The 25,053-nt window shown below is 44.6% G+C and overlaps 1 protein-coding gene across 1 annotated transcript in view; it reads left to right on the top strand.

The window, feature by feature from the left end:
* Window positions 1-17,503, top strand: part of commd10 (COMM domain containing 10) — a 78,743-nt gene extending 61,240 nt beyond the window's left edge. The window contains exons 6-7 of the mRNA XM_083644920.1: window positions 14,889-14,948; window positions 16,860-17,503. Coding sequence (XP_083501046.1) covers window positions 14,889-14,948; window positions 16,860-16,898 — 99 coding nt within the window. The 3' untranslated portion in view covers window positions 16,899-17,503. The remainder of the gene's footprint in view (window positions 1-14,888; window positions 14,949-16,859) is intronic.
* The last annotated feature ends 7,550 nt before the right edge of the window (window positions 17,504-25,053 follow it).

The following is a 25,053-nucleotide window of genomic DNA, read 5'->3' as shown; positions in this document are numbered from 1 at the left end:
CCTCCCCTCTCCTCCCCTCTCTTCTCCCTTCCCGCTTCTCTCTGCTCCCCTCTCTTCCCCTCCTCTCCTCCTCTCCCCTTCCCTCCTCTCCTCCCCTCTCTTCCCCTCCTCTCTCCTCTATTCCTCTCTTCTACTCCCTTCCTCTCTGCTCTCCTCTCTTCCCCTCCTCCTCTCTCCTCTCTTCTACTCCCCTCCTCTCTGCTCCCCTCTCCCCTCCTCTCCTCTCCCCCTTCTCTCCTCTCCTCTCTCCTCTCTTCTACTCCCCTCCTCTCCTCCTCTCGTCTCCACTCTCCTCTCCTCTCCTCTTAATTCTCCTCCTAAAACATATTCTGGACTAATGTGGCTGCTTGTGCATGCACATATCTGCATGCATGTGTGTATTGCTGGCATTATAAATAGCGGGGCTGATTGACAGCTTGTAGTGTTTGGCTGTGACAGCTCTTGTGTGTTGTAGTCGACAGGCTCTTAGTGAATGGCTGAGGTTTTGAGGGCCCATGTCTGTCACTGTGCGATGGCCACAGGGCAACGCTGCTGTAGCTGTTGCTACTAGTTCATGCTGCCTCCCTTTCACAGTTGACATCAGTGTATAATGTGTATAATGTGTATAATGTGGCTCCTACAGGCTGGCTTCCACACTGGCGCTGGACTCACAGGGTCATGGGAAAATTAAACATGGTGTTTTTTTGAACAGCTGATGGTTTTTTGGGCCTGGCACATTGTAATATTTTGTGTGAAGCTACTGGCTGCTACGTTGCCATATCATTCCAAGAACCCATACAACATGAGATCGGCTGCATATTGTTCAGCCTAAAACAATTTAACACTGTTAAAAAACCCAGTTATTTGGCGATCTTCATTGCATTTCTGGGCCTATTTTATTGTTTGGTGCTGTTGTATTTTTCTTATCCCCATGGATAACTGGCCAAACATAGACAATATGACATCATGTTGAGATATCGTCAGTGTATTACTACACTTCATCACATACTGACTCCTGGAATGCACAGGTTGATGATATATCAGTATAACATAAGGGGGTGGAAGTTTCCTCATGTACTTATATAAAGTATAAATAAAAAATATATAATATGGTTTGTTAGATGAACCTCCAGAGCACACACGAAGTATGGCTTCATGAGGAGACATATGGGAGCCCAGGGAAACCAGCACTGCCATGTTTCTGTTTCAGGGACTTGGAAGCAATTGTATTACACCCATTAGAGATCACTTACAGGCAAACTAATCACAATTCACACTCAAACCAGTCCTAATACTAACATATATATACAGTATATACATAATAAGCTCATTAGCTAACTAGCCCAGGGAGTGCCCAGCAACTTCCATGCATTTGAGAAATGCTGGTACTAATGGATCATGGCGTTTAGAATGTTTTGGGGGCGGGTATTCCCCATACTGTAATTGCCTTAGTTATTAGGCCGTTCTCTTCTTGTTTGGAAAATGTCGTTGGAGAACATATTAGATTTATGAATATTACATTCCCTATGATTAGTGGGCCACAATGAGTAGAAGACATTTAACTGAGGTGAATTGAGGATAGCGCTTACAGGCAACTTTGCTATGCAGACAAATCTTTGACCGGTCTCCAACTCCCCATCTGTGTTCCTCCTCTACACAATGAGTCATGTGACTCACGAGGAAGAACAGTGTTGACGAGGCGCACACAGCTGCACACAAACACTGCCCACAACAAAGAGGTGGAAGCAGCAAACAAGACAAATCCTTATAGAGACATTAAAAGCCTGTTTTAACAGCACAGCTGCGAGAGTACCTTTACCAAACACATGCATCCACAAGCACACGAAAACACACACATGTACACACAGTACAGTACACAAAAGTGTGTTCAATAGTATGTCTTAGCATCGGAGTTACAGACGTGAGCGAACATTTCTGAATTTGTTCATATAGTTTCTACTAGCTTCACTTAAAAAAAGAAAGCGGGTGAGTTGTGGAATAACATTTTCATCTGACTTCATTCTCTAATTAAACGCTGTCTAGATGATGAGCTGTCCATTTATTCCACCTGATTACCTGCTGTTTGTGGAGAAGAACTGATTTCTTCTTCCCACAATTTCATTTGCGCATGTCACTTGTCGCTTGTTGTTTTGACAGACGAATAAGCGTCTATTGGCAAGATGGCAGAATGTGGTGCAGACAGGAAGACAGGTTGACAGATGTGTGTGGTGCAGAGAGACAGGCAGAGAGAAGGACAGGTAGAATGTGGTGCAGACAGACAGACAGAGGGAAGGACAGGCAGAATGTGGTGCAGACAGACAGGCAGACAGAGAGAAGGACAGGTAGAATGTGGTGCAGACAGACAGGCAGAGAGAAGGACAGGTAGAATGTGGTGCAGACAGACAGGCAGAGAGAAGGACAGGTAGAATGTGGTGCAGACAGACAGGCAGAGAGAAGGACAGGTAGAATGTGGTGCAGACAGACAGGCAGAGAGAAGGACAGGTAGAATGTGGTGCAGACAGACAGGCAGAGAGAAGGACAGGTAGAATGTGGTGCAGACAGACAGACAGAGGGAAGGACAGGCAGAATGTGGTGCAGACAGACAGGCAGACAGAGAGAAGGACAGGTATAATGTGGTGCAGACAGACAGGCAGAGAGAAGGACAGGTAGAATGTGGTGCAGACAGACAGGCAGAGAGAAGGACAGGTAGAATGTGGTGCAGACAGACAGGCAGAGAGAAGGACAGGTAGAATGTGGTGCAGACAGACAGGCAGAGAGAAGGACAGGTAGAATGTGGTGCAGACAGACAGGCAGAGAGAAGGACAGGTAGAATGTGGTGCAGACAGACAGACAGAGGGAAGGACAGGCAGAATGTGGTGCAGACAGACAGGCAGAGAGAAGGACAGGTAGAATGTGGTGCAGACAGACAGGCAGAGAGAAGGACAGGTAGAATGTGGTGCAGACAGACAGACAGAGGGAAGGACAGGCAGAATGTGGTGCAGACAGACAGGCAGAGAGAAGGACAGGTAGAATGTGGTGCAGACAGACAGGCAGAGAGAAGGACAGGTAGAATGTGGTGCAGACAGACAGGCAGAGAGAAGGACAGGTAGAATGTGGTGCAGACAGACAGGCAGAGAGAAGGACAGGCAGAATGTGGTGCAGACAGACAGGCAGAGAGAAGGACAGGTAGAATGTGGTGCAGACAGACAGGCAGAGAGAAGGACAGGTAGAATGTGGTGCAGACAGACAGACAGAGGGAAGGACAGGCAGAATGTGGTGCAGACAGACAGGCAGAGAGAAGGACAGGTAGAATGTGGTGCAGACAGACAGGCAGAGAGAAGGACAGGTAGAATGTGGTGCAGACAGACAGGCAGAGAGAAGGACAGGTAGAATGTGGTGCAGACAGACAGGCAGAGAGAAGGACAGGCAGAATGTGGTGCAGACAGACAGGCAGAGAGAAGGACAGGTAGAATGTGGTGCAGACAGACAGGCAGAGAGAAGGACAGGCAGAATGTGGTGCAGACAGACAGGCAGAGAGAAGGACAGGTAGAATGTGGTGCAGACAGACAGGCAGAGAGAAGGACAGGTAGAATGTGGTGCAGACAGACAGGCAGAGAGAAGGACAGGCAGAATGTGGTGCAGACAGACAGGCAGAGAGAAGGACAGGTAGAATGTGGTGCAGACAGACAGGCAGAGAGAAGGACAGGTAGAATGTGGTGCAGACAGACAGGCAGAGAGAAGGACAGGTAGAATGTGGTGCAGACAGACAGGCAGAGAGAAGGACAGGTAGAATGTGGTGCAGACAGACAGGCAGAGAGAAGGACAGGCAGAATGTGGTGCAGACAGACAGGCAGAGAGAAGGACAGGTAGAATGTGGTGCAGACAGACAGGCAGAGAGAAGGACAGGTAGAATGTGGTGCAGACAGACAGGCAGAGAGAAGGACAGGTAGAATGTGGTGCAGACAGACAGACAGAGAGAAGGACAGGTAGAATGTGGTGCAGACAGACAGGCAGAGAGAAGGACAGGTAGAATGTGGTGCAGACAGACAGACAGAGGGAAGGACAGGTAGAATGTGGTGCAGAGAGAAGGACAGGTAGAATGTGGTGCAGACAGACAGGCAGAGAGAAGGACAGGTAGAATGTGGTGCAGACAGACAGGCAGAGAGAAGGACAGGCAGAATGTGGTGCAGACAGACACACAGGCAGATGTGCTTCCAGACAAAGAGTAATGACAGATAGTTAAGGTGACCGACAGACAGAGGCAGTCCAGCATGCAGACAAGTTGCCATAGACAGATAGACAGACCAGCAGGAAGACAGACAACAGACCATCAGTCAGTCAGACAGACAGACAGACAGACAGACAACAGACCAGCAGTCAGACAGACAGACAGACAGACAGACAGACAGACAGACAGACAGAGAGACCAGCAGTCAGACAGACAGACCATCAGTCAGTCAGACAGACAGACAGACAGACAGACAGACAGACAACAGACCAGCAGTCAGACAGACAGACGACAGGCCAGCAGTCAGTCAGACAGACAGACAGACAGACAGACGACAGACCAGCAGTCAGACAGACAGACGACAGACCAGCAGTCAGACAGACAGACGACAGACCAGCAGTCAGACAGACAGACAGACCAGCAGTCAGACAGACAGACAGTCAGACAGACAGACGACAGACCAGCAGTCAGACAGACAGACGACAGACCAGCAGTCAGACAGACAGACAGTCAGACAGACAGACGACAGACCAGCAGTCAGACAGACAGACAGTCAGACAGACAGACGACAGACCAGCAGTCAGACAGACAGACAGTCAGACAGACAGACGACAGACCAGCAGTCAGACAGACAGTCAGTCAGACAGACAGATGACAGACCAGCAGACAGACAGACAGACAGACAGACCAGCAGACATTGGTTTTTGTGCTGTAGAGATGTGGGTACCCATGGCAACCCAGGAGAGTGACTCGCCGGAGTGTGGATTTTTTCTTTGTGATTAATAATAATAAGGATGTGTGTTGAAGCGAAGAGACAAAAGAGAAGTGTGTGTGTGTGTGTGTGTGTGTGTGTGTGTGTGTGTGTGTGTGTGTGTGTGTGTGTGTGTGTGTGTGTGTGTGTGTGTGTGTGTGTGTGTGTAATTATGCTTGGGCAGCCTGTGTGTGTTTGGGGGGGGGGGGGGGTTGCCAAAATCCAACAGCTTAGCTTCCTGTGCATTTCTTCTCTCTTTCTGTGTCTTTGTTTTTCACTGTCAAGACTTCTCTCCGTCAGGCGAGAGCCGACGACCAGGCGGCAGCAGCAGCAGCAGCAGCAGCAGCAGCAGCAGCAGAGTGCTCCGCTTGGACAAACTGTCAGAACTCAAAGTCACACATGACATATAATGTACAATACTGTCTTTTTGCAGAGCACTCATACTGGGAAATTTAACCCTTCACGCTGCGCTGCAATCACTTCATATCGGAGGGAACGTGTTGACATCTTGTCGCTATACAACTCAGAGGTGTTGCCTGCTTTAACGCCCATAACACACCAAGAGCGACGCTAATATACAGCACGAAATTGCGAGACGAATGTTGACCCATCTGTCAAGCAACAGATGTGTACAGTCGGAAGCGAATTTCTGAAAAGTCGACCCAATTGCTTCGCAAAAATAAACGCTGCAATATCGCTCAGTAAAAATTTGCCGTTGGAATGCACGGTTGCATTGACTGATAATAGGCTTGAAAAATATTATTGAGGTGTGAATTAATCGCACAGGGGGGGGGAAAAGACCTTAACTCATCAACAAACTGCAGTAGATTTTGCTTGCTTCACAGAAGCAGATTTGATTGTGTAAACGTGAATATAACTGCTAATTTAAAAAAAAATGTTTACCACACTTCCACAATTTGTGACACAAAGTCGTGTGGGGGAAAACAGACACAACAAAAAACTCCCAAATGTCCCACTTGTTATTACCAGTACGAGGCTGACATGAAGGCCCCCCCCCCCCCTCAATAGTCAGGTTGTGTTTATGGTCAATCCAACGTGATACGAACACGGCATCATGTTTAGGTGACGACGATGAGTTCTATGTTAAGAGAGCTCTACGTCGTCCTCCCTCTCGACTAAGCACCGCAGACCCCTTCTTACCCGACATAGTGTCAAATAAGCCAATAACTTGCTCACAAATGTCATGTTAACGTCTGAGCACAGCGCAACATTCATTCAGGTTATGCCAGTGATTCATTGACCGTAATGGTTCCAAATGCCAACTTGAAGCCCCCCTCCAGTCAGTTTGTCCTACCTGTTTTACGTTGATCTTCTATGAAAACATACATGTGCTCGCCCTGTAACAATGCATGATGTGCTCGCCCTGTAACAATGCACGTCGCCATTTGTGCCAAAGAGCTTAGATTGATAAGAACCGGAGCTTGTTCCATGCTCATGTTCCACTACAACATAATGACTGCATGCGCTGTTGTAAAAGAAGCAGACGAGCTTCTCATCTTGTCTGCAGTATACTCTTTGTCTGCGATAGAATGGAAGTGGCGGGCGGCCATACTGTTCGGGTCATATCTCTATGAAAAACATTATTTTAGAAGCCTAAATCTTGCTCATTGTCAACAAACAACCGGCCAACAGATATCAAAGCTATTAAGTTTTCTTATGGAAAGACTTGTGTTTTTGTTGTTTTTTTGGTCATACCTGACAGTTTCGACTGCTGCTTCCTGCAGACGTGACGTGATGTTGTTGTGACGTGCTGTAGATGGGGTTCCTCTGCCTTTCCGACATGCTGCCACTCCGAACGTTAACTTCCATTATTCGGACTGGCGGTCGTTCACCTTAGAAGCCGCAATGCCGACCTTAGGTTTAGGCGTGGGGGGAGGTTAGGTTTGGCGTGGGGGCTGGGAGAGGTTAGTGAAAAACGGGGAATATAGACCCCCTTTCTGAGTGCCGATATTTCGGAGTGGCAGAACGTCGGAGTGGCAGCATGTAACCGCTGTAGATATCAAAGCTGGTGGACTTTATGGAAAGAGCATAACTCAAACTGGTTAAAACTGTGACTATCGCAGTGTTTTGAGCCTGGTGAGCACTTAGTTAGCAAACGTAGCGACTAACGGCTAACACCTAGCTAACGGCAGATGGTATTTACTGTAAATGTTATATGTGTCTATGACACATCACTCGTTAGACAACCAAATGTTTGACGTCATCACCCGTTTTTACCAACACCTTGGTTTTAGGAATTTTGACCCAAAATAAGATTATTTGTCAATAAAACACACTGGGGAACACAGTGAACACACTCAGCAGAGCAGAGAAAAACACAGTAACACCTGAAATATCTTAATTACAAGATACACTGGAGGGGGGCTTTAACAAGTATTTTGTTTATCAGTGGAAAGACAATATGAATGAGAAAGAACACAAGTGGGAATTGATTGCGCTTTTCATGTATATCCACCCCCTCTATTTACTCTACAATTGTACTTGGCTAATTTCCCCCCTGCTGCCCTGGTCGCTGCTCCACCCTCTGCCGATCTGGGGAGAGCCGTAGACTAGCACCATGCTTCCTCTGACACATGCGCAGTTGCCAGCAGCTTCTTTTCACCCGAGAGTGGTGAGGACGTAGCACGTGGGAGGATCACGCTATTCCCACCAGTTCCCTTCCGCCCCGAACAACCAGAGGAGTCGCTAGTGCAGCGACTAGGACACATACCCGGCTTCCCACCCACAGCCACACCACATTGGCAGGCAGGGAATCTACCGCTACACTACCCGGACGCCCATGTATATGCTTTTTAGACCAGACAATTTTTCTCCACACACACACACACTCTGTCACATTCTCAAAAGTACATACGGTATGATTAATTTTACTCCCCTGTGAAAGAATGATTGACAGGAGTAGGTATCGACACATGTGCCTAATTTGCTGCACTCGTGTCTGTCTGGTATGGCCTTTGCCATGCATATTTTATCATTCACCCCGCACAAGATTTTACCCAGCCACTCAAAGTGCAGTCCCATCTCCCTGTCTGTGAATACATAGACAGCTGCCTCTGCCTGTCAATATATTAAATGTGAAGTTGTATTTGTGGCATGCAAGACATATTCTTTCAGTCACTGGATGCTTTATGCAGTTTGATGGTTAAGACAGTCTGGGTTGTATGCACACCATCTCACATTCCCTCTTTCTCTTACTTTTGATTGATTGATTGATTGATTGATTGATTGATTGATTGATTGATTTTATTGGACAGATTTTATCCAGCTCACAGCCTAAATAACTATTTTTCTTTTTTACTACTGTGTCTGCAACCATAACATTGAACCCAGGTGATTTTACTATTTTACTCTTGCTCTCTCTCTCTCGCTCTCTCTCTCTCTCTGTCTGTCTGTCTGTCTGTCTGTCTGTCAATCTGTCAGTTTACTTTCCCTCTCTCCTCTCCTCTGTCTTCCCCTTGGTACTGTAACCTGTCTCTCCCTCTGTCTCCTCCCCTATTTGTTTTTCTCAATCTAACTTCCTTGTCTTCTCTTGACTTCCTCTCCCAGTTTTCCTCCTCCCTCCCTCCCTCCCTCTCACCTTTCTTTGCTCTTATCAGTGATAACAGTTCAGTTTCTATTAAGCACTCAGGAAAATACACTTTGACAAGTGTTTCAAATCTGACTTATCTTATGTTGCTCCGAGGCAAATAATTGATGAAGAGTGCCTAACTATGGCCACCCCACCCCACTCACACATGCTGCTGGTGGTATGGCAATAGCACCTGATGCTATACTGTAGGGCAGCCGGGTGTCAAACTCATTTACAGTTCACGGGCCACACGTGACCCAATTTGATCTCAAGTGGGCCAGACAAAGAAACGGCATAATAACATTAATGCATAATAACCTATAAATAACAACACCTCCTGTTTCTTTTCGTGTAAAGATTAAAGAATTACAGGTACATTTTAAGAACACATTTTCACACAGGGTTATCTCAGCTACCAGAGGCCTATCAAACAAATGATCAAATCTACACAGTCTGTAACTGTGCATTACAATTGATGGCAGTTGTGCAAGTCTCTATAGTCAAGGGTAATGAAAATAGTTAACCATTTAGTGAATACCGAAAAGCTGAATAGGCTACCTGATATTAACCTGCTCCTGAAACCTTCACAAGTACATCAAATTGGCTTGAAGGAATTCTCAGTGCAATTTTCATACTTTGCAAAGTCAACCTGTGGGCCCGATCGGAGATTAGAATACCTTGATTGGTCCACTCTCTTCAAGCAAAAGAAAAAGTATAATAATCGGTCTCCTCTTAATATCAATGGAGCAGCTACAAGATTATTAGAATGGTAGTTTTCTGAGCTTTAGCTACAAGAGACTTGTTGAGGTTCACAGCTATTGATTGAAGTATCTGTACTGTAGGCCATGGAATTACCATAGGGGTATTATCAAGGTGAGTTACAGATTGCCCTTTTTTATTAAGCTTTCCCTCTCAATTACCCTTCCCTGCTTCTGCTGGGCCATCTGGGGAACTCTACTGGCAACCTTGTCAAAAGCTCACTAACAATTAGGCTTCTACCAACCTCCCACCAAGAGATGCAACAGAATAATTAGGCTTGCATTTCATACATTTTTGAAGGTTAGGATTGTTTGGAGTCATTTTGATTTTCTCTCCTTCTGTATTGTCTCTCATGTATTTGATCTCCCTGAGAATGTAGCCTATACTGTAATAACATCACATGTCGTGTATGTGGAACACCTGATCTAAGTGAATTTATGATGATCTCCATCTGTATCCTGACACGCTTGTGCTTGTGGTACTGACTGGGGTAGATAGGTGTGTGTGTGTGTGTGTGTGTGTGTGTGTGTGTGTGTGTGTGTGTGTGTGTGTGTGTGTGTGTGTGTGTGTGTGTGTGTGTGTGTGTGTGTGTGTGTGTGCGCGCGTGTGCGCTTGTATGTGCGTGCGTGCGTGCATGTGCGTGTACTGGTAATAGAGCTGTGATGATGGGGATGATGCATCCTATCCCCATTAGTGTTAGCCTAGATCTGTCAGAGCCTTGTCGGGTTACCGCCTGGCAAACTCCCCAACCCTGAGGAACACACACGCACGCACACACACACACACACACACACACACACACATACACACATACGTGTGCGCACACACACACACACACACACACACACACACACACACACACCTCAAACCTTTTGTGCATACACTGTTCCCTCAGCCAAATACTCTTTTTCTCTCTGTCTCTTTCACTCTCTCTTTCATACACACGTCACACACATACAAATACACTTCATCTCTAGATCATTCTTGTCAGAACACACTGTCAATTACACACACACACACACACACACACACACACACACACACACACACACACACACACACACAACACCTCTTATCTACCCCACTTTCATCCTCAACCCCAGGCCGGCATTGTTTGCTGTGTTCACTTTGTTGTAGCTTGGTTTTGATCAACAACATACATTACACACACACACACACACACACACACACACACACTAGTGTGTACGTACCTCGGTTTCAGGGTCACGGTTCGGTACGAATTCGGTACAACGGGGTAAAAGCAACAAATCCCAAATTCAGTGTTTTCCATTTAAAATTTTCTGAATTATGTGTTTTGCTTTTTACGCTCATTTTACCATCAGAAATAGTGTCTAATAAGTGGGAATGAATAAACGCCTCCCTCTCAGATGTCTGTATTCCAGCTGTTTGACATGGCAAAGGCATTTCCCCCCACTTTAAATCTTTATTGTACACACGTATGTAAACAGAGCACATGTGGAGTTGTCAGTTGTCAGGGAGGGGTGGGTTTCACTTTCCCAAGTAATGTTACTGGAGACGAGTTCATGTCATGTCAAGTTCATAATGTTTCCTATCCACAAAACGTTTCATCTTCTCCTATTCCGTGAACGCGGATTTCATATGGCTCTTGTGTTGTTTTGGTGTGTCTTCTTCTTCTTCTTCTTATGGCATTCAAACAGCGTTTAGGTGCTTTACCGCCACCTTTTGGATTAGACGTATTCTTCGTGTAGCTGCACGCACCGAACCGTGATGCCCATACCGTGACGTCACGGGACGAATACACGTACTGTGACACCCCTAACACACACACACACACACACACACACACACACACACACACACACACACACACACACTTAAGCTTGCACTCTGTCTCACCTCCTCTGTTGGCTGACAACTATTTATTTCTATTTTTCTAAATAGGCTAGTGTTCTTGCTGCTTGTAGCTAACCAAACACTACAGTATTATGTAAAATAACCCAAATAACAGGTTATCTGATACTGGTCTCGCCTCCTCAGTAGATTGGTGTTTGTCACACAGTAAAAGTAAAGACTCAAACCAATGCTGTTGTTGGCAGCGTGTTTTATTAATCGAATTCAGAGATTATAACTCACCTTGTAGAAGTACTTGGATGTGCATCATTATGGACCGTTCGGCGACAACACTTGAATATATGTTGAGTCGTCATTGTTTTTCTCACTGATCATGCATTGAATTCATGGCTGCCCTACATTCTCCTTGCGTTGTGGAGCAAACTGTGAGCGGGCGCTTTGGCAAGAGATAACGTTTTCCCTCTGCGCTCTCCATTATGGACCATAACGTTGCTTCTAATTAATATCTCTGTCATTAATTTGCCGTGACACATGGCCTCCCTCCACCCACCCACCCACTCACTCAGCCAGTTAGCTTCAAGCCTCAAAGCCCTGTTTAGTCCCTAAGCACCAAACTGACTGAGAGAACAGCAGTCTTTCTTTCTTTCTTTCTTTCTTTCTTTCTTTCTTTCTTTCTTTCTTTCTTTCTTTCCGCCCCCCTCTGTCAGTGACTCATCAGCAAGTAGTTTGGTGCCATTTTCCACATTCAGTGTGATGGCACTTTGGTGGGCTACTGTACTGCCCCTCACAGCCTGCACTGACCATAAAGCATTTCACATATAGCTATTTTCTGAATGATGGGTGCTGATAAAATGTCTCAGCATTTCGCTCCCACTCATGGGGGGAATTATCGTTCGGCCTACGTTTCTGATGCTGTGATGGTGTGATGATGACGGCAATATAGCAGTTGGTTGCCCTTGGTTTCTAGTGTTTTCAGATGAATCTTGCCTTCCATTAGTAGTGTTATTTGCCTGCAGTCCTCTCAGAGAGAGCGGGAGATTATGGCTCCCAAGTGAAGAGTAGGCATGTAATCGAACAGTATGTCTTCCCACAGTGTGTTCTTCACGAAATGTCCATGTATCATAATGTCCATGTCTCATAATGTCCATGTCTCATAATGTCCATGTATTATAATGTCCATGTATCATAATGTCCATGTATTATAATGTCCATGTATCATAATGTCCATGTATCATAATGTCCTCCATGTATCATAATGTCCATGTATCATAATGTCCATGTCTCATACTGTCCATGTATTATAATGTCCATGTATCATAATGTCCATGTATTATAATGTCCATGTATCATAATGTCCATGTATTATAATGTCCATGTATCATAATGTCCATGTCTCATAATGTCCATGTCTCATAATGTCCATGTATTATAATGTCCTCCATGTATCATAATGTCCTCCATGTATCATAATGTCCTCCATGTATCATAATGTCCATGTCTCATAATGTCCATGTCTCATACTGTCCTCCATGTATCATAATGTCCATGTCTCATAATGTCCTCCATGTATCATAATGTCCATGTCTCATAATGTCCATGTATTATAATGTCCATGTATCATAATGTCCATGTATCATAATGTCCATGTATCATAATGTCCATGTCTCATAATGTCCATGTATTATAATGTCCATGTATCATAATGTCCATGTATCATAATGTCCATGTCTCATAATGTCCATGTATTATAATGTCCATGTCTCATAATGTCCATGTATCATAATGTCCTCCATGTATCATAATGTCCATGTCTCATAATGTCCATGTCTCATAATGTCCATGTATTATAATGTCCATGTATCATAATGTCCATGTATCATAATGTCCATGTATTATAATGTCCATGTATCATAATGTCCATGTATTATAATGTCCATGTCTCATAATGTCCATGTATCATAATGTCCATGTCTCATAATGTCCATGTATTATAATGTCCATGTCTCATACTGTCCATGTATTATAATGTCCATGTCTCATAATGTCCATGTATCATAATGTCCATGTATTATAATGTCCATGTATCATACTGTCCATGTATTATAATGTCCATGTCTCATAATGTCCATGTATCATAATGTCCATGTATCATAATGTCCATGTATTATAATGTCCATGTCTCATAATGTCCATGTATCATAATGTCCATGTCTCATACTGTCCTCCATGTCTCATAATGTCCATGTCTCATAATGTCCATGTATCATAATGTCCATGTATCATAATGTCCATGTCTCATAATGTCCATGTCTCATAATGTCCATGTATTATAATGTCCATGTCTCATAATGTCCATGTCTCATACTGTCCATGTATTATAATGTCCATGTATCATAATGTCCATGTCTCATAATGTCCATGTATTATAATGTCCATGTCTCATAATGTCCATGTATTATACTGTCCATGTATTATAATGTCCATGTATTATAATGTCCATGTATTATAATGTCCATGTATCATAATGTCCTCCATGTATCATAATGTCCATGTATCTTGGAGCTGAAAAATGTGAGGCGATAACCGTTATGTAATCTGATGTGGTGTGCCAAATTTGTTTGCAATCCCGTGTTTTGTTTTTGCTCCTAGTGAAATGTTTTATGGTCACTCACGATACAATACTGTAGGTCACAGGTTGGCTTTGTTCTGGTTTTAAAACTCGTTATAAGGATTTTTCGAAATGTCTATGGAGAAAATGAATGGGGAACTCACTTCCGGGGCAGGAAATGTCACAGAAAGTCACGTGACGTTCGAACTGCCGACCTTCAGCTTGCTGGACGGACACGCTAACCACTGCACCAAGAGAGCTAGCTCCCTTGGCGAAGCTGATTAACATGCCTTCATAGTTCACACATTCTTTAGGCCAATTTCACACATTCTGGAAATCACCTCGCGACCCACCCAGAGGTGTCCCACGACCTCCTAGGGGGGTCCCCACCGCCACTTTTGGAACCACTGGACTAGCACATGCTTCCTCCGATACATGTGCAGTCACCAGCTACTTCTTTACACCTGACAGCGAGGGGTTAATCCGGGATCCCACCCGCAGACACGGCCAATTGTGCCTGTATGGACGCCATCATGTTGGTATGCAGGGAATCTACTGCTGCTCTATGCGGACGCCCGCCAGCATACCAAGACTATGATATTATATATCCAGGAGTACATATGATGCAATCTGTCTTCACCTGTAAAGACTATTATATTATATAGCCAGGACTACATTATGATGCAATCTGTCTTCACCTGTAAAGTAACACACTGAGGATGGAGAGAGAGAGAGAGAGAGAGAGAGAGAGAGAGAGAGAGAGAGAGAGAGAGAGAGAGAGAGAGAGAGAGAGAGAGAGAGAGAGAGAGATGGGTTTTCTCACTGTGGCTTGGTGGACAGTGTATTTTTAAACCCACTGATGGATCAGGATAGAGGAGAGTACGCGCTCACTGACTTTGGACTGGACAGAGCAGCAGTAATAATTGATGGTGGTTTTTATAGAAAGCACAAGGAGCTGGCTGCTCATGATGCTTACGCTGCGCTCTTATCTTGCCTCTTTTCTCCTCTGTTCTGCCCGCTGTCCCTCTCACTTCTCCATTTCATCTTCTCATTTATTCTCTCTTTTTTCACCCCCCCCCCCCCACCCTCTCTCTCTCTCTCTCTCCCTCTCTCTCTGTACCCCCTCTCTATCTCTCTCCAGGTTCAGGAAAATGTCTTTGTGGAGTTCAACCACCAGGAGCTGCTTGAGTTCTACAACAAGGTCTTGTTACCTCCACCAAGGAGGTTATGTTTTCAGTGCCGTCTGTCTGTCTGCCTGTCTGTCTGTCTGTCTGCCTGTCTGTCTGTCTGCCTGTCTGTCTGTCTGGCTGTCTGCCTGTCTGTCTGTCTGTCTGCCTGTCTGTCTGTCTGTCTGTCTGTCTGCCTGTCTGTCTGTCTGTCTGGCTGTCTGCCTGTCTGTCTGTCTGTCTGCCTGCCTGTCTGGCTGTCTGCCTGTCTGTCTGTCTGCCTGTCTGTCTGTCTGTCTGTCTGTCTGTCTGTCTGTCTGTCTGGCTGTCTGCCTGTCTGTCTGTCTGTCTGTCTGTCTGTCTGGCTGTCTGCCTGTCTGTCTGTCTGCCTGTCTGTCTGTCTGCCTGTCTGTCTGCCTGTCTGTCTGTCTGTCTGTCTGTCTGTCTGTGAATAGGATTACGGAAAAACTACTGGGCCGATTTCAGAGGTGGAAGTAGTACTCAAAGTACTCAAGTCAAGTCAAGTCAAGTCAAATTTATTTATATAGCACCTTTCATACACAAAGGCAATTCAAGGTGCTTTACAAAAAAATAATCGAAAAAACAAGCAGCAAAGCAATGCATATATAAAAAACACAGCTCAAATTACTGTAATTGAGTAGCTTTTTGTGTGTACTTGTACTTGCTACTGTAACTGTCAGTGTTGCCAAGGATAGCTATTGGCTGCTCAAAAAGTCGCTAGAAGTCGCCAGATGACGTCATATGCTAATTAGCATATCAATAGCCTATATAAGCCACAGTCCCTGCTTGCAATGGAGGGAGGGGGGCTATGCTGTGTGTGGGAAGCGCTGTGATCATTCAACCTCAGATGACAAGCAACTGTAGTGCAAACCGGCATCAGCCCTACCAAATGCTTTGGGATTCAACTCTTCACCAGAGGGTGAACGACGCTCAGTCATACGGCAACGAGAATACGTTGACGCTTAATCACAAAGAAGATTAGTTAGAAAACACCAAATGAAACCTCATCGGATTTGGTTGAATTTGAGGATTAACTTGAAGAAAATGATAAAAAGAACCTAGTTTGAGATTATATAACCACCCCACCCCACCCCACGCCCACAAAAAAGTAACTAAGTCACTTTTACTCTGAGTGCATTTTAAATTAGCTACTTTTTACTTTTACTCAAGTCGATTTCTTTCAAATCAGTAATTTTACTTCTACTTTTTTTGTGATTAACATTTTTTATTTAAAACAAAAAGATACAAGACACAACAACAACAGAAAACAAAAAGGGTGGCACACCAACAACAACATATTTTACATTTCATCAAAGTAACAGTACTTCTCCTTGAGTAGATTTTATTGCTACTCTTTCCACCCCCAACTTTCTGGAAGGGTGTATATTGGCCATGGAAGAACCCATTACATTTTTGAGCGGATCCGATCCGACTCACAGAATTTGCATATCATAAGCAGACTGAACTATTGGTCTTGGCAGAGGTCTGCTACTCTCCTTGTGGCCTTCTAATTGTTTATTAGTGTGTGTGTGTGTGTGTGTGTGTGTGTGTGTGTGTGTGTGTGTGTGTGTGTGTGTGTGTGTGTGTGTGTGTATGTGCGTGCGTGCGTGCGTGCGTGTACCTGCGCGCACGATTGTATGCAGCCACTTTCATGTCACAGTGCATATGTATCTTTTCTTGTAGTATGTCAGTGGGTATCTTTATTCGTATCATTATTACATTTCATCTGGACTGGCCGGCTGTGCCTGACAAAGTCCATCTGTTTGCTTGCCTCTCACTTTGATACACTTTGATACGTGTGTGTGTGTGTGTGTGTGTGTGTGTGTGTGTGTGTGTGTGTGTGTGTGTTTGCATGCGTGCGTGCATGCGTGCGTGTGTTTCTTGTCTCCTAACACCCAGCCTCTGTTCCTCCTCTTCTCTTCCAGCTAGAGATCGTGCAAGGCCAGTTGGATTCCCTGACTTGATGTCCGGTGCTCGTCGTGTCGTACAGCCACACGGATCGTGTTGTAACTGTTTTTGCTGACAGCTATTCCAGATGTTAACAGAGGCCTCGTGATGCCACTGCTGTTCTTATCCATAAGGAAATATAAGGATTTTGATGGCAGAATCTTCTTGTCTGCTTAAGCTCCTTTTCATCCACTTTTTGTGTTTATTATGGGAGCATCTCAATGCGATTATTCTGGTTGCTTGAATTTTCTGATGGATTCAATTTACTTCTTTGTTTAATCACGGAAAGAGTGGGGCGTGATGACAGAGGTTTACTGTTATACTGTACAGTATGTCAATCTAAATAGTACTTTTTGAAAATGTTTTCTAAAAAAAATATTTTTTCTATACAAAGCCTAGGAGTTACTCAATGTTTGATTGCTCTATAAAATGATTATAGACAATGAGTTGTTGTAAATGTTCCATCCATCAATGCAATCAATGATTTTCAATGATTATCAAGTAAGACCAAGACCAAGAAAGAGTCAGTGAAAGGAAGGTTAGATTTGAATACGGCATTCCGAATTTAGTTGGTTCATTTTGTAACTTTGAGAATGAAGTAATGCCCATCATGTCATCTTAATAAAATCTGAAGTTATAGTGAAATCATCCATATTGTTCTTATTTAGTGAAGGCTCATTATTTCTCATTAGGACCAACCTGGACTGGTGGTTCAACAGATGGGAGTTCTTGGCGGCATAGCACACCTCGTGTGTTTGTGTGTGTGTGTGTGTGTGTGTGTGTGTGTGTGTGTGCCTGTATGCTTGTGTGTGTGTGTGTGTGTGTGTGTGTGTGTGTGTGTGTGTGTGTGCGCGCATGTGTGCCTTGTCTCTCCCCTACTTTCAGCACCAGTTTAAAAAGGACATTTCCCACATTTCCAGGTGTTTCCTCATAGCTTAGTAAACCCAAAACAGTCAGATCTACCTAGATCTACAGTAGTCAGATGTAACACACATGCAATTAGGAATTTACAATTTACAAATTTCAAGTAAAAAAAACATCACCCCATCTACTTACCTAGATAGATAGATAGGTACATACATGTAATACATACATACATACATACATACATATTTACCCATGCACATACTTACCTACATACATAGAGTATAGTTGCCTACCTGCCACTGTTCCATTACTTTATCACTCTGAAACTCAGTCCAACACACCGTTGTGTTTGTGAATGCAGTACTTTGCTCATGTTGCAAACTTATATCCACCCCGATGACCTCATTATTTTTGAGCGACTGCATAAGTGAAGTACATCTTTCTTACGGCCTCACTGCTTTATGGAGCTTGAAACATGGTCACATAGATTTCCAGTGTGAAAAGCTGCCCCTCAATTAGTACAGTCATTGTAAAACAACTTTCCCATCTGGTTTTGTTGCTGTTTGTATCTAACCTTAGCACACAGCAGCTGTGTTAATAAGACAATAGGCATGTAGAGCAAGGGGACATGCAAACACATACAAATACACACATCCACAAAAACACAATGCACCCGCGCGCACCTTGTCTAATGGAGTTAGTTTAGCGTGGGAAGACTAGTAGCAGCTGCTTTCTTCTGTGCAGGACAAATGAAAAGATACCATCATCCACCAAGAACAGAAAGAAAACATCACCACTCTCTTTTTCTGTCTGAGAATGAAGCTTTGAATGAAGATGTGAGTTTCGGAGCACACATACATACAGACACACCGCAAAAACCCACCCAATCTGGGACATGTGGACCCCAAAAGATGGCACGAATATTGATACTCCAAACCAGAATTGCAAAATCACTGGCTGGTGTGACTTGTTTGTCCAAAAGTCTCCCCTCTTTCTGTCTCTCATCAAACTAAAGCGCTCCTGTCCTGGCTCTTTTTGCTTGTGCATTTTCCAATTGACAGTTTGTTGCCGCCATGTGAAAAGGCCTGCGGCCAGAGGGAGTGCCGTGTTCCACAGCATGGTGAACAGATGGCGAGGCCGAGCAGAGATGGCCGCCCCAAAAAACACTGAGTGAGTCTCACACTGAGAGCAGGCACAACGCAGGCAGTACACCCAGTCCCAACCAGAGAGACAGGGAGTGTGTGTGTGTGTGTGTGTGTGTGTGTGTGTGTGTGCGTGATGCGTGTGTGTGTGTGTGTGTGTGTGTGTGTGTGTGTGTGTGTGTGTGTGTGTGTGTGAGAGTGTATGTCTCGATGTGCACTTGTCAAAACTGTCTGCATACTCTGGTGTGTGTGGTGGTGAGGCAAAACTAAGTCCTGCTGGACACCACACAAACAATCAACCACAATTATTTTCCTGTGTGTGTGTGTGTGTGTGTGTGTGTGTGTGTGTGTGTGTGTGTGTTTTTATTAAATGTTTCATGCTTAGACAGCACAGACACAACAGGGACATGACACAGACGAAATGAATGGGGAAGAGACGAAACTAAATAACAAAACAAGCAAACAAAGCGCACTGGTTTTAGCCGCTAGTCAGGGGGCGCTGTGTCTCATGGACTTAGCTCAGAGTGAGCTGCAGCTCTGTAGGGCCCACAGAGGCTGGCCACAGATGACAGATAGGGGGCGCTGTGTCTCATGGACTTAGCTCAGAGTGAGCTGCAGCTCTGTAGGGCCCACAGAGGCTGGCCACAGATGACAGATAGGGGGCGCTGTGTCTCATGGACTTAGCTCAGAGTGAGCTGCAGCCCTGTAGGGCCCACAGAGGCTGGCCACAGATGACAGATACAGATAGTTGGCAAAAACAGCCGCATAAACAATTGAACCCACTCTTTTGTGCTCTACCCCACCTGCCAATGACAACACATTGGAGTGTGTTTTTGTGCACCTGCACGAGTGCCTGTAGGAGAGTTTGTGTGTGTGTGTGTGTGTGTGTGTGTGTGTGTGTGTGTGTGTGTGTGTGTGTGTGTGTGTGTGTGACTCGTGACTCGACTTAGACTTGAGCACCGATGACTCGGACTTGGACTCGAGCTTTCATGCCTTCAGACTCGGAAGTTGGAGACGAGGGAGGACTCGGACTTATTAATTGATCGACTTTCTTTTTGTTTTTGTAATAAGCCCTAATCATTTGGCACAAGATATTGATAGCTGCTATAATAATACCATGACATTATTCAATTTTGTGCAAGGCCAGGCACATTTGTTCCACCTACATTCACGATCATGTTCAGTAACTCCGGACTCGGAGTCGGGTAATGGGGACTTATTGACTCTGGTGCGTGGTACAGTACATACAATACATGATTCTGTGTTTATGTGCATGTGTATTATTCTCTGTGGAGCTATGCTTGTCCTCTGCCTGTTTGACAATCAGCACTTATTTTCAAAGACAAAGGGAGAGACAACTAGTGTCTTTTGTACGAGACGAACAATAGTGAAGGTCACAGCAATATGACTGAGCTGCACAGATAGATAGCACCAGTCTGCCTTTATGAGCACCAAGCCTTCACAACAGACAAGCTGCCTGCGAGCGACTCATAATAAAAGGTAGTCACAATACATAAATCTCTGTTGAGTCAAGAACAATCTGTTCTTGCATGCCACTGCCTCTACAGTGTGTGCGCCTGACTTTCTTTTCAATATATATTTATTACTATGCTCTCAAGCTTAAGGGCGAGGGCTATAACAGCACACCCGCTGAATGCAGGAATAGAAATTTGACCAACCTGTCAATCCCTAGTCAGTGGTTTCCACATTGTCAGAAACCACCACCAACCAAATTTTGAATATGTGGCTAATTTTTGAGATGATATCGAGAGAGCTGGCCTGCCAATCTGGTGATCAAAATCCTTAAATCCCACCATGGTCCAGGTCCACTGGTTCCAACTTTGAATATTGAATACAGTTGAAGGATATAGAATAGGATCTGTACAGTACAAACCTTGTACTGTACAGTACAAATCCTTCTGTCTTGAAGAAAGACTAATTGTTCACTCATTTCAACTAGCCATTATCTGAACAATTCTAATGTTCATAAAAGTGGGGTGACTGCGTCACAAATTAGCATAAGGCAGAAATAGCTGAATTGGTTTCTTGTTCTGTCCTGTTTATTGAGGCGTGATAAGGCACGGTGCAGCAAAAATGCAGAACACTTTCAAAAGACTACAGCTGGAATATCATCTTTCCCAAGGCCATGAAACATTGGCAACGTTTTGTGGCAATGTACTGTACTACAGATAAGCAATTTGTACTACAAATAAGCAATTTTACCTACAACTGTTTTTGTGATACATTTCTTTGTTGTCGCCCACACAATGCTATCAACATTGATTTATGTTTTCCTTTTCTCACTTTCCAATCCTATTTTTCTCTCTACATATTGTAGAGAGAATTTCTGTTCTGTCCTGATTCACCCTCACACAGTTCCCCATATTCAAACCTGGAAGCTACAAAGTCCAACCACAGTCTTCTACTGTTGGCCAGTAGTTAAGGAGGGCGGGAGGGAGCCCCGCGTACCACCAGTGGTACCTCGTACCACAGGTTGAGAACCACTCTTTCATAGCATGCATGCAGCATCTTAAGGAGCAGCAGCTGGTCTGCTCAATACCAGAACCTAGCCAGCTGTGATGAGAAACAGATTTCCAAGCGGAGGTCGAGGTATCTCTTCAGGCGATGATTGAACTGAAAGAGAGCCGTCTCTCACATCATCACAACCATTAACCAGCATCAGCGCTCTGTCAGAGCCCTATAATAAGGTACATGAGTCTCGTTCGTTTTTCACAGAAAAGAGTGAACATGAGCGATACATGGCCAATGCTAAGCTCATTTCAAAGCAGTATCCCCTGATAGTGAACCCATGTGCAGTACTTTTCCCATAACGATTTCAGTGAATTCATTAAACAATGGATTGCCTCGTAGTCTGGCAGCCATCCAGCTCTGTCCTCGGAGTTTGGAAAAGAGTTGGCAGTGCCATCAGGAAGTTAGAAACTAGGATACGACCAGTCTACCACTGATCTTGAGTACAGCCCGAAGCCAAGTTTTGTCACTGTCGTGCTGTTCCTGCCACATCAGTGGCATTTTGGGGACGCAAGCTGTCAGCCCTGCCAATCAGGAAGAAGGTATTCGCATGAGAGTCATCGCCAGTGCAGCTGGCCTGGTCCGAGATGCACCAAGAGGCACCGCAGGAAATCATCATCTACACCTGATTTGAAAACAGTAGACTATTTAAGCTATTAAACAAACACGAATCCCCAAATAGGAGCATACAGATATTAAAATATATTTAAGCCCACTCATTTGAATTTTACCATCATTAGATCATAATGAAAAGAAAATAATCTGCACACTTAATTCTGTGCAAGGCTCACATTTAATTGCTGAGCTTTCGGTCTGTTAGACCTTCATCAGAGCACATGTGCACAGAATTAAGTGTGTGGATTCTTTTCTTTTCATTACGTACAGTACTCATTGCTTCCAGCACCTTAAGCCGGGTGGAGCGCTAGTTCTTTCCTGCACCATCATTAGATCATGAAAACGATCAGAATCAGCTTTATTGGCCAACCAAGTATGTAATGTACACATACAAGGAATTGAACTCCGCTTTGCTTTGCTGTCATAGTTCTCACATACAGAAAAAGAAAGAAAGATGCACAAGTTAAAAACAGGCAGGGCAAAAGGGTACATTTAGAGATTAGCAAACATTTACAGTAACTACTTTCTACATAAGTGTGGTGTAAAGTCTGTTTTAAATATGTATATATGAAAGAATGTACATGTACAGTAAATGTGTAAGTAAACCACACAGGATTGTAAACAAAGGCTACGGATATGTCTCCAGATATAGCACAGTTATATGCCGTTCAATGTGAACGAGGCTTTGAGTTAGGTATTGCACAGTTATTTCCCAGAAAACGTACATCATGTTCAAGTGACTGGTTTAAGTGTTAATCAGAGTGATGGCCTGTGTGTAGAAACTGTTTTAACGTCTGGTGGTTTTCACGTACAGTGCTCTGTAGCGCCTGCCAGAGGGGAGGAGTTGGAACAGATCATGTCCAGGGTGAGATGGGTCTGTGATGTTCGTTCCTGCGGTTCCTGCCCATTTTTTGACTGGGGGAGTACAGTGTGCATTAGATCTATACATATTTCTTTAATTTGAACAATTCACTTTTGTATTTTGTATGGTTTTTTTATCTTTAGAATTGCCGGTGACACTGCCTGTGACTGTAATGACTATTCTTCCTGTTTTGACTGCATGAGACTGAGATTTGGAATGTCACGGCCATTAATAGTCACACATCAGTTTTCTCATCCTCTGTGCCAATGTTCTGCAAAAACATGATCAAACATTCATTAGCCGGTCGCTGGTCTCTGGTTGCACTTTGCCAAAATAACCATTCTGCTTTCAACCCCTGCAACTCACCTGTGTTCAGTCCCCATACAGACGCTAGTGTTTGTTTTCCCTGCTTTTCTAAAATCGTATTCCTTTGAACTATTTATTTCTGCTTTTATTTCCCCCCTGCTTTCCTTTCAAATTATTTTGTTATCCATGTGGAGTTACTTCTTGCCGTGCGGCACAGACTGTCGTGGCGGGGTGGGGAGTAATCTTAGTGTCTTCACCACCTGTTTCTATCAAGGTTGACTTGAATTGAATTCAATTAAATTAGATTTAATTTTCTTCAACTGAGCTGAACTGAATTGGATCACGCAGCTTCTCCCCCGACTCTTCTTCTCACAGTCTTATGGTCCCACCAACACTCTCCCACAACTTCCCAACTTCATTATCTCCCCTAGCCAGCCACAAGCCCCACTTGACCCAGCAGTCTGCGGTCCCCATACAGATAAAGACACATTACCCCCAGCCCCTTAAAGCTTCTTTTCTCTTCTGTATCTTCTGGACCAACATGTTCCACTGGACAGAGGTTATTATACTGTAGCTCTTCCTGCCTCTTTCCAGTCCAGCCAGCCAGGGCCTGCTTTATATACACCCTTCAATTCCTATACCGTAACCCATCAAAATCAGCGGAGGCTGTGAACTGCCCTTTAGCGAAGTTTGAGTATTTTCCTCTGCAGTTTTTGAGGTTCCACGCTCTAACAACTTGAGATGTGACCATATAAGACACTTGTCAGCGTTATAAATGTGTTTCACCGAGATAAAAACATCTCACCGCCGTCAGACGTCATCTCGAGAAATTGAAGACTGCTTCTAATTTTCTGTGGGTGTTTTGCTCGGTGGTGCAGCGTGTCTAAAATTAGCCCACGTCTTGGTTTTCTCTGTCCCGGGAGCTGCTTGTCCATCTAGGGATCAGATGCTGTAATTGTTTGTGATTCCAAGCGTACGCTGCAGCCGGATGTATGAATAGCAATAGAGCTCTACCATAAATAGATGTGACACAACAATGTATGCAGCACAAGCACCAATACATTGCAGGAATTCTACATGGTAAAGGAAAGGGATGGTGTTTCTCCATCCTTCTCTCTCTCTCTCTCTCTCTCTGTCTCTCTCTCTCTCTCTCTCTCTCTCTCTGCTTCTATGCTCTGCCTAGCTGGTGATGCATGTTGGCAAAATGATAGGCATGCTCACTGAACACTGTCTCACACTGGCTCACTGTCTCTGTTGGTCTCCTCCTGCCCTGGGTGGCAGTGCTGGGCAGCAAGCCTAGTCTGGCTATCCTGGTTTCCACTCTGGAGCCAAACGGGCTTTGCCAGGCCTTACTCATGATTCACACAGCTCACTTTTCCCCACATTCCCAACAGTCATCTTTTCATGTCGCTGCCAGCGGAGAGCCTCAGCCAGCTGGGCCAATGTTCCCACAAACACGCAGCACTTTTGATCTTGTGTTGTGATGTCATTGAGGTGACCCTGGTGCCAGGAATCGCCACCTGGCCCAACTTTGGAAAGTTTGCTCCTATTTATTTCTGCTCAACTGTGGCTGGCCTAGTCTGCAGCATCAGTCACTCATATAAGCCTTGGTATGGCCACTGGCTTTTCATGACCCACTCCTCTGTCCCGCTCACCCCCGCCTCTCTCTAGACATTTGGTCTGCTCTGGTTCCACACAGAGAGGTCGCATTCTGCCCAGAGTCTACTGAAGACCTCTCTAGAGTCTAGCTGGCACCACCAAGGCATGACAGCCCTGTCACCATGCACTAGTCTCTCGCTCTCCTCTCTCTCTCTCTGGCCTTCTTTGACCCGCTTGCTCTGTCTCCATGTC

Source organism: Poromitra crassiceps (genome assembly GCF_964638095.1).
Source record: "Poromitra crassiceps genome assembly, chromosome: 10".
In the NCBI taxonomy this organism is placed as follows: domain Eukaryota; kingdom Metazoa; phylum Chordata; class Actinopteri; order Beryciformes; family Melamphaidae; genus Poromitra; species Poromitra crassiceps.
This window is presented reverse-complemented; position numbering and strand designations above follow the sequence as displayed.